This window comes from Salmo salar, chromosome 18, assembly GCF_965601325.2.
Source record: "Salmo salar chromosome 18, fSalSal1, whole genome shotgun sequence".
In the NCBI taxonomy this organism is placed as follows: Eukaryota; Metazoa; Chordata; class Actinopteri; order Salmoniformes; family Salmonidae; genus Salmo; species Salmo salar.
Genome location: NC_138308.1, coordinates 9,218,344 through 9,238,254, shown reverse-complemented (window position 1 = coordinate 9,238,254; position 19,911 = coordinate 9,218,344). Strand labels below are relative to the sequence as shown.

The 19,911-nt window shown below is 42.6% G+C and overlaps 1 protein-coding gene and 1 pseudogene across 2 annotated transcripts; one reads left to right on the top strand and one right to left on the bottom strand.

Annotated features, from left to right (window-relative positions):
- Positions 1–262: 262 nt before the first annotated feature.
- On the bottom strand, positions 263–7,374 carry LOC106576805 (tubulin--tyrosine ligase). The gene is made up of 7 exons (XM_014154235.3): positions 6,669–7,374; positions 5,958–6,036; positions 5,594–5,826; positions 5,202–5,337; positions 4,748–5,017; positions 4,405–4,548; positions 263–3,764 (listed from the first exon to the last, which is right to left on the bottom strand). The coding sequence occupies exons 1-7, from the start codon at positions 6,835–6,837 to the stop codon at positions 3,557–3,559; spliced, it is 1,239 nt and encodes a 412-aa protein (XP_014009710.1). The 5' UTR covers positions 6,838–7,374; the 3' UTR covers positions 263–3,556.
- Positions 7,375–12,964: 5,590 nt separating this feature from the next.
- LOC106576806 (fidgetin-like protein 1) lies at positions 12,965–16,318 on the top strand (annotated as a pseudogene). Its single transcript, XR_014381353.1, has 3 exons — positions 12,965–13,102; positions 14,055–14,502; positions 14,537–16,318. The product of XR_014381353.1 is annotated as a fidgetin-like protein 1 (transcript).
- Positions 16,319–19,911: the final 3,593 nt, after the last annotated feature.

Genomic DNA, 19,911 nt, shown 5'->3' with positions numbered 1-19,911 from the left:
CAATCCAGGCATTGTAAGCTTTGGCAAAGGAAGGCACCAACAGAGTAGTTATTTACAATGCAAGGACATTTGTAGATCTGTCAATCTCGACTCACCCTTTGTGTTGGTCTATTGCAGAGTCATCCTGACTGCCATTCAGTTGGATAAAGTCAATGCTGGCAATCATTTACAACATCTATGATTTTCTTTCATGTCATACCTAGTGTACATCCCTGGGTCTTATATCAGTTTACGGCACAAGAGAAGTCAGGAGACTCAGATCAACGATACATGACATTTTATTCTCCATGATAATGTGACAGTTTTCATGCAAAAGTTTGATAAACATTAGCTAAAAGAAACATAGGCATTCATCTGACTAAACGCAGTACAGTTAAATCATGTTGACTGGAGAGGTTAACATTTCAATGTGCCAATGTTGCCGTTGTGTCAACCGATTTATTTATTCTTGTCTGCCTTGGTTTAGTGAAAATGTTTGATAATGATTGATTTATTGTTGCAATCTATAACTTCTTTGTCTCCCATGGCCATGATACACTCAAAGGAAGTTACAGATTGCACTTTAAAGGACTTGAAATACATAAAACCCACAGATTTCATAGCTGGGGAAGTAATACTGGGGGGGGATTGATTTTAACATACAAACACATTTTCATTGATAAGAAATAATTCATAACCTACCGAGCAGGTAATTAAAAATGGGAAACGTTCAGTGCAAAGAAACTCTGCATGAGGAAAACCAGACCTTACAAAAGACTGAACACAAAAGATTGAACAATTAAACAGTCACACAGACACATATGCCAAATAGCAATAGGCAAATTTACATCTTTACACTCAAACAAATGAAAGGTGCATTTATATGCAGGAGGTCTATTGCTTCTTCCAAACATCAAGAGGCAATTCCCACTAAGGCACCCCTTCCCTTTGATGGAAAGACATTTCCCCAATTTGTATAATAATACTGATCATTTCCTTTGGTTGTTTTCCCAAGCAATGTGTTGAATAATACAGTTGAGGTCTTTTTTATTTTGCAAAACAATCTAGAAACAAACACCTTTTTTTGCCCCTCTGATATACAAACTAACCGAACGTTTAACCACAAATAGATTATAATTCATAAACATTGTATGCTTTGACCATGTGCATATCAAAAAGATACTATTCAAGCAGTCATTCACACCATACTTCATAGCAATCTTTAAACATAAAAAAAAAGACAGTGATTAAATGTCTCAATGTTGTCCCTTAAGTAGTGTTTCACTCAATACATGAACTAAAATATTTGAAAATGTGTGATAATGAAGAAAAGAGTTGGTGGTTAAGGGACTAACTCATACTTAAAACAAAGTTTAACATAGGACAAGGTAACTTAATCTATGGGATAACTGTGGGTGATAGTCAGGTCCCGTGGGACCAGTACGGAGAAAAAAAATGTATGCATTCACTACTGTAAGTCGCTCTGGATAAGAGCGTCTGCTAAATGACTACAATGTAATGTAAATGTATAATGCTACAAAGCATCTGTAAACTGAATGTGGTCAGGTGTTCTACATTGAATATCACAGTGTAAACGCAGAAACAGACAAGGGCAGGGAAAACAACTTTCTAGCAAGCAGGTATCACAACTCCACTTATCATGGAAGCTGTGTTAAAAACCTAAAAACGACAATGTTGGTAGTCTAAAACCACTTTAAAAATAAATACACTTAAAGCTGAGATCAGGCGCATTTGTTATTGTTTTGAAGGAGCATCCAGCATTTTTTATTTTAAATCACACAGTACTGCTGTTCTATCGCGCATGCAATGATGTCCGAGGGGGGAGAAAAAAAAAACAGTGTTGTTTGAAGTAACGTCTGTTGTAAGATTGCAAATGGACGTGGCAGTTTCACTGCTATGGATTGCTGCTTTAAAAATGTTTAAAAAAACTTGCATTGACATCAAGTCAATTCTGGGGTTGAAGCTACTACGTTTAATTCAAGTTCACTACATGTTTTAAGTAAGCAAGCAAAAACTAACAAGAAACACATTTTCTTTGAGCTAGCATCACTAATACACGCACTAAACAAACATTTCTGCAAAAGTAATTGGTGAGGAACTACGCAAATCTATTTCAAAACATCTGGTGTCAAAATGCAATGCAGTTCTTGACAAACAGGTATGTGTCATGGACCTATTGGGAAGGTAAACAAAAAGGTATGAAAGAGACCATTTTAAAGGAAGTGCTTGGTTAAGAACTCTCAGTATTAGAGGCAAAAGGGGAGAGTAGGCCTACTTGCATTAGGACATAAGACACTAACACACGCATCCACACCAACATGCAGTCGCTCTTAAAATGACAAACAAACTGATCTACAGCTGTAGCGGAGATCCCCTGTGCGTAACTGTGTACAGTGTCCGTGGATTCATAAATTCCTTGTCAATATATTCCATCTGTATATGTTTATCGTCTATATTCCGTTTACTGTGGCAGCACCATTTCACTAAATCAAATTCCAAGTAGGCCTATATGTAAATGTACTTGGGAGAATAAAGGTGACCGATTCAAATTCAAACAGTTTCACTGGCAGAACCATAGCAGGTTCAAAATAGTTTGGAAAGTTGCAAATCTAGTCTCAGTTGGACAGGGAAGGTTTCTCTAGTCCTTCAACAAATGCTCTTTGTCGACAGAGAAAAATAAGTAATCTGTCTACGAATCTTCTCTTATACAAGGGGTGAATTAACACCACTGACTAAATTAACTTGGGAAAGAAAAGGTCTCGTAAATCGAAGAGCTAAAACTACACGGCATGCGCAGAATAATAGCTATCAAATAGCTATAATACAATTTACATAGCAATAAAATAGAAACTGGATGCATCCCATTTTCTGCTATAATACTTTTAAAAAAAATGCAGTACACAAAACTCTGGGGCTTTGTGAATAACCATGATATGAAACAAAGATGTAGGAATGCTAACTTTTGTGGATAAATCCAAAACAAAAAATTAAATAAAAAAATAGTCTACACCGCGCATACACACACACTTGCCTGACGGACAATACACTGGCTCACGTAACACACACAGTAGCAGAAATGCTATGCTAAATCGTCAGGTTGCATCTTTAAGTGGGTATGGGTGGCGATGTAAGGCACTAAAGTCTGTATAATAAGTAAAGCATCCCCTCCATCTTCAGAGGTCGTCCAGACACAGTCTAGGGGAGCCTCAGTGGCAGCACTGGAACACAAGGGCTTCTCTCATTGCTCTGGGACCCCCAAACCTGTCATCAGTCTGTCGCCCATTCATCATCATCATCATCACCACCCAAACATTCACCAAGTCTCCACATTCATACCCTGCATGTCTGCCCAGGTTTCCCTCTGAAATGCCCTTCCACTGTGGTGTATGAGAGAGGAATATCTGGTAGCACATACGAGAAGGTACCCACATTCAATCTTCAGTCAATCAAACAAGAACCAATGAGGTGGCAAGCTTCCTGACCTGTGGGACCTCTCAGAAAAGTCTAGAAGTGAAGAGCAGAGGGTGGAACTTCTGAAGCAGGGGGGGGGGGCGACTTACAATCGGGTGAATGGGCCCACGTGGAGAGGTCCTCTCAGTTTCGGAGAGGAACAGGAGGATGAGGTGAGAGTAGAAAATGAGGGGGAGGAAGAGTAGGGAGCAGGGGAGGAGGAAGATGATCGTGGTTCGGAATCGTTGTTCAGTGTGAAGACACTGGAGATGGCTACGTCCACGATACCTTGGCATAGCTCCGGGTAGAGTTTCCTAGAGGAGGCAGAGTTAACAGCGCAATTAATAAGATGCCATGCCAGTTAAATCAGACTGAGATTATATAGGGAGGATTGAATGATCTCGAGTCCAGAAACTTTATCTAGCATGGAAAATCAATTCAAAGGACAATTTTACACTCAAGCGCATTTAGATTCACCGGGAAGTCAGATCTTAAAATGAAACATTCATTAAATCCTAACATGAAAGGCTATTAAAGCCTTCTAAGCCTTGAACAATGGAACAAACATTTAAAAAGGAATTAACATTTCAGCCCAAACTTGTTGGCGTGAATGAACAAACAACTGCCGGTCAGTCTGAGTAGAGCACACGCCATGCACAGGTCTCAAATCAGTTAAATCACATTGTCTCACACGGTAATTTGGGAGTGAGGCCCTTTACTCTGAATTCTAAATTAAATTGGAAAAATAACAAAAAGGGGAGGTGAGATGTAGACCCTTTGGTGAAAATAAGAGTTCAACAAATATTCTATGAATAAAATGTAATGAATAACAGTATAACAGACGTAAAGAGAGGATGAACCAACCCGAGTGCAGGCAAGAGGAAGGGGATAAACAGGGACAAGAGACCTGCCATGTTTATGACCACTGGGAGAAGAAAATAAAATAGGACTGACTGTGCGCAGGCCGGAGCTCCATTGATCTCTATCAGCCACACCTTGAAGCTCTCGTCCACCATGAAGTCAAAGCCGAAGAGCTGGAAGCTCTGATAGGACAGGTGCTTAGTGCTGATGGCTGGCTCAATGCATGTCAGACAGCTCCTAGGAGACCAGACAGAACAACCATTGTCAGGAGTCTAAGTAGAGTATAGCAAATACCTATAAATAACTATTTGTAGAACTACGCAATGTTAAGGGAAAGGCCATGTTTTCAAGGTCATTGAACAAAACTGTATTTTTCCCCCCATCTCCTTCAACGAAGTAAACACAAACAGCAGAGCACCGGAGGAGAAGTAGCTACCTTATAATCTGCTTTATCTGAGGTAAAATGTTGGTCTCCAGCACTATGTTGTGGGTGCTCAGCAGGTACTGACGGAACTCGTCGAAGAACATCTCGTTGCCCTCCTCGTAGCGGCCATAGTTCTGTGAGAGCTCTTTCTGGATGCAGTGGTTGGTCAGGTGGCTGGTCACGTCCTGGAAGTTGGAGCTGTCGTAGGGCTCCGAGGCCGTCCGCAGCACACCCTCCCGGTAAAGGTAGATGTTGTACTGATGGTCCACGAGCACCCAGCTCCTAAGAACACAACAGCAAACCCACAGAGTCAGAGATTACTGGGAAAAACACCAGCGATGACATTTCTTATTTTGCTGTTCCTCAGACAGCCTGAATTGTGTATTATAAGCCTATATGGTATTTGTTGGTAATAAACACACACTAGATGTACTATCACTCAAAGGTATTAGTATCAGCTGCTTACCTGATGTCAAATTTACGGTTTCCAGGTTGCAACAGTAGTGGTCTTTCTAGGTACTTCTGAATGACATGAACCTGCCCTTGATTATCAATGAACTCCAGCAATTGATTTGCATCGTGGGATATCAAAATTCCAGCACCTGGAACAAGAAAACCAACCCAAGCCTCATCTTTGTATACAATCCTTAGAATATATATTTTGCCAACAGTGTTTGTAACTCCCTGGGTAGTCAAAGGAAACTTCCAAAAACATGAGGCATGCATTATCTTAAAAAGAGAGCTTCTTTAGGCAGCAATACTATAACCCCCCCCCCCCCATAATACCCAATGACTACAGAATCTAGCAGTACCAGCTGTTAGTAGAAATATGAGCCTTTAGACATGACTGTTTTGTACCTTTTGCTCCAGCAGATGACTTGGCGATCCACACTGTTCCCTCTCCGCTTTCCTTCCTTGAGTGATAAGAGGCCAGGAAAACTTCTCTTTCATCCGTCTTGGGGTTACTTTTCAGGTGGCTTATGCCATTCTTTGCAGGCGCAATGGGAGTGTTGAGGTTAGTAGGATAGATGATGTACGATTCAGGCAACCAGTTGCCGGGATCTGGAAGCTCCGGGCTAGTCTTGATTAACCTGCACAATGTAAAGTAAGAGGATATTGATGATATTTACAGTGTCAGCATGATTTAGTGAAAATTACACTATCAGAGTGAAAATTATTACACTGGAACCCTTTCAACTCGTCAAGGTTTGAAAATGCCTACTTGACTAAAGATGCTTTGCGGCACAACTTGTCTGCTCCTCTGTAATAATTCACCAGTTGCATCAGTCCAGGCTCATGACCTGTGGAGGATAAACAAACGCATGCAGAAAAAAGGGATGAAAAAGTTATTACAATAGGGCGGTGTAAACACAAGAAATCATTTAGCAATCACTTAGGTCCTTCTCCCTCTCCAAGGTCAAACACGGCATTTCAGTGTGTCCAATATAGCCTACTTGTGGCATCTTCTGACCTATCCACTGAGGATATGATTCAGTGACCAAGGATGCATGTGGATACAGTGATATCACCAAAATGTGGTTATAATTTTGTAACAAAGTAGCAATAGACTATAGGCTGCAGGATAATCAAGGCCAAACTCTTGATCATAAACTGAGACAGGGGTGGGCCACAAATGAATAATTCTGAAAAATGATCAGTACTATAAGGGAGTAACTTTGTTTTCACTTTTGCATAATGTAGATGTCCTGGTTTGACTCCCAAGGAGACTGGGCGCATTGCAGTGAGTGCCAGATTAGCACTTGTGATGTGTATCAGCCTATGGGCCTCCATCAGAGGTCTACATCAGCTGTTTCATGCGACACAATTCATGGGTTTAGCTTGAGGGTGAGAACAAGAATGCTGACACTGTAACAAAAGGAATTCAATGCAATGTAAGACCATTTACTGCGTATGCCAAAAGTGTTACTCTTACCAAGCCGTCCAAATGGCAGTCTGTTCCGTTCGCCCAACATCAAATTGAATCGGGGATTATCCTTTTTCAGTCTCTTCCATTGTCCAGTAGCGACGAGAATTTTGGAAACTTCAGCATAAATAGTACTGTTGTCGTCTCGTGCGACAAATGTATACATGGGTGAATTCATAATACCACAATATTATATGTGCAACAAAAAAAAACGATTTGTTTTCAAGCTCCGATGTAGCTAGTTGATTTAGCAGACAGGCTGGCAAGCGCTATCTCGCGGACGGCTGTGGCTGTAGCATGATGATGAGGCAGCCATGTCCAGATTCTGAAAAAAGTGAATGTCTTTCACGATGACAAAAGTCCTACTACATGCTGCATTACTCTGGTCTACATTTCACTCATGTTTCCCCAGATTAGGGTGTGACTACTTGGTCACACGTCTGGTCGAGATCCTCTCTGGGCTTGCTAACTAGCTAGCTAGCTTAGCTGTGAAAGCAATAAATTGCTGTCGATTACTCTGGTAGCTGGATATTTTTTTTCATATTTTTTTGTTTGACTGGTTAACTGTGTAAACTGCTACTTTGCTAAGATTTTATCTGTTTAATTTGAGGACAAATCGACCAAAGAGAAGAAATCCAAAATGTTCTGTTGCAGATCAACGGTTCTTTTATTCTTAGCCCACAGCTGTCATCCATCATCTGTCGTCACATGGAACGTGGATAAACATGACCTGCAATGGATTGTGGTTATTGTAGTCTTTCTATTCTGGTACCTCACTTGAGGTTATCAGATTAAATAAATACATTCTGCAGTGCAAAAAGCAATAAGGTAAATGTTCATTTCTATTTCAATTTGTGTATAACGGAAATATTGATGTACTGTATATCCCAGAAAGCATATAATATATTTTAAAGGGTAAGGGCAGAGATTTAAGGGTCAGACGTTTTGGTAGAGAAACATTTGTTTTTGGTCAAGGAGAAACCTCTGTTTGATTGTTTGAAATTGATTCAGATGTAAACCCTGAACAAATGTATAGATTGAATGTATCTCGTTCACTTGAGAGCATGGGCCTAATAATGGTCAGTTGAACTTGCCTCCTATTCAATACCCAGCAGATTATATTAATTAAATAATGAGACATAACATTATAAAGTTAAATGCAATGCAGAGCAATGTCCGGGGTCCAACCCTGTTTGGACATACAGTACCAGTCAAAAGTTTGGACACACCTACTCATTCAAGTGTTTTTCTTTGTTTTTACTATTTTCTAAATTGTAGAATAATAGTGAAGACATCAAAACTATGAAATAACACATGGAATCATATAGTAGCCAAAAAAGTGTTAAACAAATCAAAATATAGCCACCCTTTGCCTTGATGACAGCTTTGCACACTCTTCTCTCTACCAGCTTCAGGAATGCTTTTCCAACAGTCTTGAAGCAATTCCCACATATGCTGAGCACTTGTTGGCTGCTTTTCCTTCACTCTGCAGTCCAACTCATCCCAAACCATCTCAACAGGACAATGACCCACAACACACCTTCAGGCCAATTGTAAAAAATGTTGGGGGGGGGTGGGGGGAGTGTGTGTATCACCAATAGATCTGTTATGAGTTGCATTTTGCATTGCTTTTGGTAACATTGCCGGTACCTGTAAACTGGTCCCTGTTATCCACAAACACCTATCTTTGTGTCTGTGTGGATTTAGGTAAAGTTGCTTCCAAATGCTGATCTAAGGTCAGTTGTCGATTTTTCATTTATTTTATTTTTTTTGAAAAACAAATGACAGTCCTACTAAGCGCAAACCAGATGGGATAGTGTATCGCTGCAGAAAGTTGTTGTAGCCATGGTTAAGTGTGCCTTGAATTCTAAATAAATCACTGACAGTGTCACCAGCCAAGCACCCCTGCACTATCACATCCTCCATGCTTCACAGTGGGAACCACACCTACTACTGTATGCGTCTCTCAAAGACACAGCGGAACCAAACATTTCTAATTTGGACTCATCAGACCAAAGGACAGATTTCCACCGGTCTAATGTCCATTGCTCGTGTTTCTTGGCCCAAGCAAGTCTCTTCCTCTTATCGGTGTCCTTTAGTAGTGGTTTCTTTGCAGCAATTCGACCATGATGGCTGCAATTTCTGAAGCTGGTAACTCTAATGAACTTATCCTCGGCAGCAGAGGTAACTCTGGGTCTTCCTTTCTTGTGGTGGTCCTCATGAGAGCCAGTTTCATCATAGCGCTTGATGGTTGCGACTGCACTTGAACAAATTTTCAAAGTTCTTGAAATGTTACGCCTTGACTGACCTTCATTTCTTAAAGTAATGATGGACTGTCATTTGTCTTTGCTTATTTGAGCTGTTCTTGCCATAATATGGACTTGGTCTTTTACCAAATAGGGCTGTCTTCTGTATACCACCCCTACCTTGTCACAACACAACTGATTGGCTCAAATGCATTAAGAAGGAAAGAAATTCCCCAAATTAACTTTTAAGAAGGCACACATCTTAATTGAAATGCATTCCAGGTGACTACCTCATGAAGCTGGTTGAGAGAATCCCAAGAGCTTGCATAGCTGTCATCAAGGCAAAGGGTGACTACTCTGAAGAATCTCAAATATATTTTGATTTGTTTAACACTTTTTTGCTTACTACATGATTCCACTTGTGTTATTTCATAGTTTTGATGTCTTCACTATTATTCTACAATGTAGAAAATAGTGAAAATAAAGAAAAACCCTTGAATGAGTAGGTGTGTCCAAACTTTTGACTGGTACTGTATATAGACTTGACTGACTAGACTGGACTGGAGTATACTTGACTGGACTAATTGGCCTGGACTGACTGGACTTGAACTGAACTTATTGGACTGGATTTTCTGTACTGGCCAAGACTATCCCTAATTAAACTGAACATATTTTCATTCCCAAAGTACAGTAGCAGTTTTCTGGTATTAGCTATATCTTCACCACCAGATGGCATCATGCACTTGCATTGAGAGGGGAGGGCTCAGGGTTATGCCCAGTTCAAATTGTACCCTAGACTATAGTGCCTTAACTCTCCTACACAAGTGTTCACAGGAGGTGTAAACATAAGTCCCATCTAGCCCTCCGCATAGCTACATAGATCTACAAATCCCTGCTTGGTTGAGAAACGAGCGTTGCGTAGGAGTGACGTCACCTGACGTATGCCAAGCTTATGGTTATGTTGCAGCAATTCGAACCAGCGACCTTTATGTTACTGGCCAAACACTCTTAACTGCTAGGCTACCTGCCTCAGCAGGAACAAATCACAGAGAATAGCTGTGTTGGTGGCAGCTGCAGAGATGTACTTTAGTGTAGAAGATTTTACTGCAGAAGAGTTACAAGCTGTGTTGAGTGATAGATAGTGTCCTGTCCTCCCAGGCTGCCGGCCTGGTGTAGGATCAGTTAGGGCCAAGTAGTGGAATAGTGGTGAGGTTTTTAATTGGTGTAGGGTTAGTTGGTAGGGCTATTTTGTTACGAAGTGTAATGAACTCACAGTCCAGAAGAGTAGCTGGAAACACACTGCTATGTTAGTGGATGATGCCCAACAGTCTGTGGATGTCAGTCAGTTGAGAGATCCTGAAATACTAATCGTGAAGAAAGTTGATTTTGTTGTGTTTATTGCTCAGGTGATTAATTGTACAGGACAAATTACCAAGAAAATCTAAGAAACTGGAAATCATTGTGAAAGTGGCTAAAAGGTTATTTGATCTCCAAGATTTCACAGCTGAAACATTGCAGAGAATACTGTCTTTTTTATTTTATTTATTTCACCTTTATTTAACCAGGTAGGCTAGTTGAGAACAAGTTCTCATTTACAACTACGACCTGGCCAAGATAAAGCAAAGCAGTTCGACACATACAACAACACAGAGTTACACATGGAATAAACAAACATACAGTCAATAATACAGTACAAAAAAAGTAAGTATATATACAGTGTGTGCAAATGAGGTAAGATATGGGAGGTAAGGCAATAAAATAGGCCATAGTGGCGAGGTAATTATGATATAGCAATTAAACACTGGAGTGATAGATGTGCAGAAGATGAATGTGCAAGTAGAGATACTGGGGTGCAAAGGAGCAAAATAAATACAGTATGGGGATGAGGTAGTTGGATGGGCTATTTACAGATGGGCTATGTACAGGTGTAATGATCTGTGATCTGCTCTGACAGCTAGTGAGGGAGATAATACTCTCCAGCTTCAGCGATTTTGCAGTTCGTTCCAGTCATTGGCAGCAAAGAACTGGAAGGAAAGGCGACCAAAGGAGGAATTGGCTTTGGGGTTGACCAGTGAAATATACCTGCTGGAGCGCGTGCTGCTATGGTGACCAGTGAAATGAGATAAGGCGGGGCTTTACCTAGCAAAGACTTGTAGATGACCTGGAGCCAGTGGGTTTGGCGACGAGTATGAAGCGAGGGCCAGCCAACGAGAGCATACAGGTCGCAGTGGTGGGTAGTATATGGGGCTTTGGTGACAAAATGGATGGCACTGTGATAGAGTGCATCCAATTTGTTGAATAGAGTGTTGGAGGCTATTTTGTAAATGACATCGCCGAAGTCGAGGATCGGTAGGATAGTCAGTTTTGAGGGTATGTTTGGCAGCATGAGTGAAGGATGCTTTGTTGCGAAATAGGAAGCCAATTCCAGATTTAATTTTCTGAAGATGCTTCCCCCTATCAGGCCCCAGAGCCTGTTGAGGGATCTGAGTACATTTTACTAAGTGAAAGAGTACATTGACTTTTGTTTAGTTTTATTTATTAATTATTATTATTTTTATATTTTATTTTCGTTAAATTATTTTACCCCACCCAGTAGGTGGTGGCAATACACCTTTTTGGATGTGGTCTGCCAATAAAACCATGTAAAACCAAGTTTTATTTCATATTTAACTAGGCAAGTCAGTTAAGAACAAAATCTTGTTTACAATGACGGCCTACACCGGTCAAACCCTGGACGACGCTGGGCCAATTGTGTGCCGCCCTATGGGACTCCCAATCACGGCCGGTTGTGATACAGCCTGGATTCAAACCAGGGCATCTGTAGTGACACCTCTAGCACTGAGATGCAGTGCCTTAGACTGCTGCGCCACTCAGGAGCCCCAAGGTATATTGGGGGGAGTCATCACTGGGGTTACAATATCTATGTCCATAGATGATATTAAAGAAAATGTGAAGGGAGGCAGAGTGATTGAGGCCAAAGGTTGATCAGTAGGAAAGAGGGTCAAAGAAGTGAAAGCTTATCAGGGATGCTGAGGTTTGAGGAAGTTTTCCTGGAAAAGTACAGATAGGATTTCTTAGTTTCAATGTTAGAGAATTTGTCCCATATGCACTGCAATGTTTTAGATGCCAAAACATGGGACATGTAGCTGCTCATTGTAAAGGAAAGAAAAGGTGTGCCAAGTGTTGAGGGGAACATGATTACGGTGAATGTTGAAGCAATGTGAAGGTTAAGTGCTGTAATTGTGGGGGATGACAGGTGCAGAGAGACGCTAGAGAGGCTCAGAGATATAGGATCAGTCATGATGATATATGCAGAGGCTGTAAGACAGATTGGTAGAACTACAGCGCGGACTGATGGAGCTTATAAGGATGTTCCTGTGGTAAGTGGACTTACTGTTGGGGCTGGTGCTTCTGATGGTCCTGGCATGGTTTCGAGGCCGGGTTCAGAAATCTTGCGCTCATGAATGTGTGGTGTCAAAGGACCCTTTGATAATAAATAAAGTTGACTTCATAGCTTTTATTGGTAAGGTTATCAATAAGATTTGGGTTGTGGAAAGCAGAAATGCCAGGTTGAAGGTTATTGTGGAGACGGCAAAAGTGATATTGGGGGTAACAGATGTTACTGTTGATATGGTTGTTGACATGCTGAACAAGGGTGGAGTTTTTCAGCATGATATAGATCAAGTTTAATGGGGTTAGGGGGTTGGGGAGTTGGTAGGGATTTATTTGGTTTAGAAATGTCTTTTCCTGGCAGTATGTGTGGCGCAGCGGTCTAAGGCACTGCATCTCAGTGCAAGAGGTGTCACTACAGTCCCTGGTTTGAATCCAGGCTGTATCACATCCGGCCATGATTGGGAGTCCGATAGGGCGGCGCACAATTGGCCCAGCGTTGTCTGGGTTTGGCTGGGGTAGGCTGTCATTGTAAATAAAACATTTTTTAACTGACTTCCCTAGTTAAATAAAGGTTAAATAAAAATAATATATTTAAAAAAAAAATAGTATAGAATTGGGCAGAATACATTCCAGCACAGTAGGTGGCAGCATGCACATTAAAGTTTGTTTGCGGTCCGCCATGATATCGTTGAAGAAGAAGACGATTTAAAAAAAATAATAATAAAAAAAATGTACAAATTAAAAAATGAATAAGGAGAAGAAGAAGAAAGGTCACCTGACGTACCCAAAAAAAATAACATAGGGGTGAGTTCAAAGAGTTGGCGCGGGAATCATTTTTGTATTTCCAGCTGCGAATGTGATATTGATATAACCACTTTTCCATGGTGCAAAAAAGTTATGCTCTCTATTTTCCAAGCTACAACTGTTTATTACTTATCTGTGGTAAATCGAGATATGTCTAACACGACAGTTACAGTAGGTTAGTAGCTAAGTCAACTAGCTAACTTGGCTCTTGCTATCTTAGCCGGTACTACAGTAGTTAGCTAAACAGTCTAGGAACAGTGAGCTAACGTTAGCTAACAATGGAGCCCTGGTCCCATGGCATTGGCACTTTTAAATCAGCGCCAAAGCTCGAATTTCGCTGGTTCAGGGGAAACCCGGGCTAGCGCATCCCTCTTTCCCGAGAAAATGAGCATCCTAAATGTAAATTGTGTTCCAAGTCGTTTTGTTTCAGTCGCGCAGCATTTATCCAGGCGTTGTTATGAGAGTATGCGCAGCGCGAGTGAAAAATGACAACAGTAATTTAGGGGACACATAGCTAGTTTCTGCCACAGGCTGGAGCCAATGCTAAGGGGTACATATTTGACACTACGTTATATTTCACTTATCGGTATTGTAACGACCCTGGGTTTATAAGCGCGGATATCCACTCTGCCGCTCGAACATACTTTTGCGGCACATTCGATAGCGCGCTGGATTTCGGGCTAGAAGGTCGAGGGTTCGAGACCTGCTCCCTGATGTTTCATTACAGTATATTCATAATCCCAATATGTCATAGCTGGCTATGTAATTTTAGCTACTTGTAAGTCTAGACATGACTTACATTGAATAAGTGAAGTTATAATGTGGTGATCCCTTCAACACATTTTTTTTTAAAGGCTCATGGAATTTATAAAATGTGTGTGTGTTATTGTTTGCTTGGCTGCTTCTTGGGTCATGCATTTTTAATGACTCCTGTCCCCCATTCCTCAAACAGGCGGGAGCACGCCAGGCATGAGTGGTGCACACCTGGGCGAGTGGCAGAGGAGGTCCTTTGACATTTCATCTGGCACCTGCACACCTGAACAGACGGCAGACGCCTATCGGGTGCACATCCTTGCCATACAATATGCATGGGCGAGCGCCCAGCTCTCTCAGGCCGGCACGGGCAGCCTGCTCAGGACCTACTCGGAGCGCTATGCTGCAGTGCTGGACTCGGAAGAACCTCGCACGGGGCTTAACAACTATGCAGAGAGCGTACTGAACCTGGCCCGCAGTCAGAGGAACCACAGCGACAAATGGGAATAGTCTCTGACAACTGCGGGTGTGCTGGAGCTGCCGTGCGTGCGGAAGATGCTTCGGGCTGGGACAGGGGGTGGAAAGTCCCTTGTGGCACCTGCAGATGTTAACATCTTCGTTGGACAAGAGAGCAGAGGCAGCTCCCTGTCTCTTCCTTCCACTGGACTCGAAGCTGCAGAGACTCCATTCAAAGCAATCGGGACCCCCATCATGGCCCAAGCCTTTCAGCATTTTACATAGTGCTACAGCAGAAAGACCAAGAGGCGCTCAGGGAGTCCCCAGCTACCCCCATTCCTCTGCTGGCCCCTCGGCACGGGCCCAGTCTCTGTTTTGCCAGCACTCCTCAGCTCCAACACAACCAAACCCAGCCCCTACAGGTCACCAGTCTGTCTTAAACTCTAACACCTCCAAGAGGAAGACGTTATACAACTCTGGTGGAGAGAATGGCAGAGGGAGGGCATCTGGAGGACAGGCAAGGCAAGACCCATGCTGTGGTGACACAAACGTCAAAACGGCAAGGGAGCAGTTTATTGTTGATCAGCAGAAAAAACACCCCCACCAGTCCCAGAGAGCCCAGCAGCCCCCTGCGATGGCAGCTGCCATCGGGGGTGCCACTACGAAGTCACTGGGGGCCAACAGGCCACGGGGGACATTTTCCAAATTTGTGTCCACCATGCCGAGGCCGGAGGACAAAGAGAGTGGTGTCGGTAGCAGCAATGCTCAGGAGACTCAGCCAGTCGACGAGCGTCTGAAAAACTTTGAGCCCAAGATCATCGAGCTGATCATCAGTGAAATTATGGACGATGGACCGCCCGTAGCCTGGGACGACATCGCTTGCCTGGAGTTTGCAAAGGCCACGATCAAGGAGATTGTGGTGTGGCCTATGCTCCGGCCTGACATCTTCACTGGCCTCCGTGGTCCACCCAAAGGCATCCTCCTATTTGGGGGCCCCGGGCACAGGAAAAACTCTGATTGGGAAGTGCATCGCTTGCCAGTCAGGGGCCACCTTCTTCAGCATCAGTGCCTCATCTCTCACCTCGAAGTGGGTGGGGGAGGGAGAGAAAATGGTTAGAGCACTCTTCGCCATCGCCCGCTGCCATCAGCCAGCTGTTATCTTCATCGACGAGATTGACTCTCTTCTGTCCCAGCGTACGGACGGGGGGCACAACTCATCCCGACAGATAAAGACAGAGTTCCTGGTTCAGCTGGACGGGGCGGCCACATCAGCCGACAACCGCGTCCTGGTGGTGGGGGCCACCAACCGCCCTCAGGAGATAGACGAAGCGGCCCGGCGCCGCCTTGCCAAGCGCCTCTACATCCCCCGCCCCGAGGCAGCTGCCCGACGACAGATAGTCTCTCACCTCATGGCCCGCAAGAAGAGCCAGCTGGGAGAGGACGAGCTGGAGACAGTGGTCACAGGGACGGAGGGCTTTTCTGGGGCTGATATGACGGGGCTGTGTCGGGAGGCAGCACTTGGCCCCATCCGGAGCATCCAGCTCCGTGACATTGCCACCATCACCCCCGACCAGGTGCGGCCCATCCTCCACATTGACTTCCAGGAGGCCCTGAGGACAGTAAGGCCCAGCGTCTCAGCCAAAGACCTGGAGCTCTATGAGGAGTGGAACAAGACTTTTGGTTGTGGTCGTTGATCTGGGCAGCAGTATAGACTCACATTACAAATATCAGCCTATATTTAACATTTACTGCTGTTGGGGATATATTTAATTTGTTTTGTTCAGTAAATGACCTTGCATTTAAATGTTAGTTTTCCTGCGACAGACTACCATAAGATTTTAATATTCTTTCTAAATGTTAACTTGATTTTTCCACTTACTGATCATTGGCACAGTATATTTATTCACAAATATAGGTTATTTGTTTTTCTACACTTGGATTCACTAAATAAGATGTTGGTGTAAGTAATATGTTCTTAATAAAGTTGCTGAATGTTTTCTATGGTAATGCATTGCAAACAGGTTTTCCTTTGTACACAGAGAGGAAATGTGGCAAAGCGTTTTTCTGAGGATGGGTTATGGGGCCATGTGGCAATATGTTCCCTTTTCACTCCATTCACTACCTGTTCATCCAAAGTAGATGAATATAGGCCTACATCAGCTATCAGTTTCTCATCAACTCGGTTTGTTAAAGGTCCAATGCAGCTGTTTTTCTCTATCAAATAATTTCTGGGTAAAAATGAAGTACCTTACTGTGATTTGTTTTCAATTAAAATGGTAAAAAAGAAATAAAAATAGCTTATCAAATAGCAATTTAAAGAAATTATTTAGCCAGGACTGTCAGGGAGTGGTCTGAGTGGGGAGGGGAGAACTAGCTGTTATTGGCAGAGAGGTTTGAAACTCTTATTGGTCTATTTACTGTGTTTTATATATATATATATCCACACTAAGGGGTTGGAGTAATACTGTGAAAATTATGATAATTGCCCCTTTAGTGTAAAGGCTGTTTGAGAAGACCGCCTGAAATTTGAGCCTGGTTTGGTGGAGTTTTGGCCTGCCTGGCGACATCACCAGGCGGTATAAGATAAAGGTGCACTATGCAGAAATCGCCTCGCCATTTGCTGGTTGTAAAAATTCTAATACTTTGCCTAATTTCAGTTCGTGACAAAACAAGCAAGTATAGTGTAGAGAATTGTTGTACCATCTAAACCGCTGTGACAATATTTTTGGTTTTGGAAAAAATATTTATTTTCAGCTGTTTAAAGCTGGTGTACAAAACTGAAAGTAAAAGACGCAGAAACAAAACTTAAGAATGAGAGGCATAGAAATGTAACACATAGAACATATCTACCGCTTCTTAGACTTGCTTTCAATGAGAAGGACAGATCTATAACGCATATTTCTATGTGAATCTGGTCGGTCGCCCAAAAAGTTACATATTGCAGCTTTAATAGACCAATAACAAAGAGTGTTTCAAACCTCTACCAATAGCAGCTAGTTTTCAGGTTACCGATCCCTCCCATTAGGCTCATGCAATTAGGCTTCTCACTCAGACAACTCCCAGACAGACCTAGCTAAATTCTTGCTTAAGAAATTGGTCCATACTAAAGCATTTTTTCCCCCTTTTTTGACCATTTTCATTGTAAAAAAAAAGAACAGTAAGGTAGCGGCTGCAAGGGGCCTTTAACTAATGGATGTGCCAACCATGTCTGGGGAAGTTGGTTAACGCTGAGAGTGTCCTGGTCTCATGGTAAGGCTTGCCCACAGATCTGCCTTCTGCCTCTCTTCCTGCCACAGTGACCATGTGCTATTAAGCTGGTACTTGACAAAACAGGAAAACTGTAATTTAATGTTTGTGTAAGAATCCATATTTGAATGATCCCAAAACAAGTACTTTAGGTATCCTGCTGACCTCACAAAGCTATTTAGTCAGGTTTCACCAAATGCAAGACTGTCCTCTCCTTAAAGCCACAACTTTTTTCCTTCTCTGCCAATTCTTGGTCCTCCAGATGCAGAAGGAGTCAACAGAGATTTTGAATGTAGTTGATCTCCTTTTAAGTTGAACGCCTTTCTGGACATAGACTGCCGCTGGTCGAGAAGTAGACGATTATAGATTGTGCACACATGAAATGAAATTGTAATGTAATTTTCATGAAACAATCTTTGAAAAACTGGAAGACCATGAAAAAAAGTATTTCATGTATTTTTCATCTTTTTGTCAAGTCGCTGATTAATATTTCAGAGTTCTGGGGTTGGCTTCAGTATTGAAACTTTGTAAAATTAGCCAGCAATGCAAGTACTGAGCATATCCCAGAGGGCTGGTGGAAGCTTGTCAGAACAGCGGGGCTCCCCGCAGCTGGACCGGGCCAGATGCACAGAATTCCTCTGGCGCATGCGGATCCAGCCACTTGACACCAAGAATAATGTAATCTTCTACCATCTTGTATCTTTAACACCTTATGTTATATGTCTAGGAATGTTGGGTTGAGTTTTGGCTTTGAATTGAAGTTGAACAGTACTAGGCTACAAAGGAAAATGACCCCTGTCAAGAGGATATAAGATGATACACTGCAGATAAATATTTCCTATGTATTATTTTAGTTGCTGACTGCCAAATAGGCCCATACATCCATGTTTCACAGTATTATGCCCTATCATTTGTCCCAGTTTGAGCTATGATCACGGTCGCCCACTGTCTGCGCATGTAATCTAAACCTGTGAGGACCCGTATGACATTTGCAGTCCATGGATAAACGCCTTTCCAACAATTCCTAAGATGAACAGATATGACTTGTGGGCATGTTAAATTGTGATGCTTTTTTCCATTATCTTTTTCTCTGGACATAATATGGCATGGTCAAACAGGATCCTACCTAATGGAATAGTTCACTGATTCTTAAATGGTAGAGTAGGCCTATTTCAGTAAACTGTCCGAAAGGGGAAGTGACATTTGGGATTCTGGCAGGGGGAGAGTATGTTGGCCAGATTATCCCTTTTATGCAAATGTCCTCCCTCCCCTGTTAGGTCCCAGTGAAGCGTTGAGGGAGCCTCGGCGCTGCCCACAGCTGCTTCCCATTTCTGCAGAATCACATAGTAGCCATCTGGAAGGACACCGTTGTCGCTGCACAGCCCTGATGAGCTCCTCTGCTGGGCCTCGCCTCTCTCTCCAGGAAGCTAGGCCTGGTCCTCTGAGCCCTGGCCCTAGCCTCATGCTCCACTGCCTCATCCTCAGTGTGCTAGCTAGCTAGTTGTCCACTCTCTTGTTCTGTATCCCCCGGGCAATTTATTTCACTCTTCTAGGTTATCTCTGTGCTATATGTAGCATTCACCCACATCTTCTCTCTGGCCTGGCATTCCTTTCTCTGGTCCTCTGTGTGTTAGCATCTCCCCCCTCCTCCTCCTCCTCCTCCTCCTCCTCCTCCTCCCCCCCCCCCCCCCCCCCCCGGCAGTGATTCTGTCTGGTTCTGTGTGTAAGCACTCTTTTCTCTCAGGTTATCATGGACCTCTGTTGTCCAGTGTTCAGTGCCCTGCCTTGTAGTTCTTTTCCTGAATTCTGAACCTTACTCCTCTATTGCTAGATCTTTTAAACTATAGTAAATGACCTAATCAAATCCTCTGTCCTTCAAGCCCTGGTGTACCACTGCTTGGTGATCATGTGGTTTCATTAAATCATTCATCTATTTATATTTTAACCTGATAGTCAGGACACTTTAGCAAACCCATGTTGGAGTTAAAAGTCATGAAAAGTATCTTATGCGTAGTTTAAATACAATAAGCATTCATTTATTCAGCATTAATTAAGTTGGCTGCAATGTTTTTATGTTGAAAAAAAATATATATATTTTCACCAGGAATATGAATGTCAATCATTCAGTCTGTTTTTCCTTGACAAGTAGCGGCTACATTTTGAATGACTGGCACATTGTGAACTTACCGATTTAGGTGCGTTTGAGAAAGTGCAATTACATTTCATATTTCTATAAATGTATTTATCCATTTGGTTATCATGGCAGTACGGTTTGGTAATGAAAATATTGATAGGGTTGCTCACTCAAATGTTTCGGGTCTTGTACTGTACGTCTAGTTTTGCCTATAGGCTAT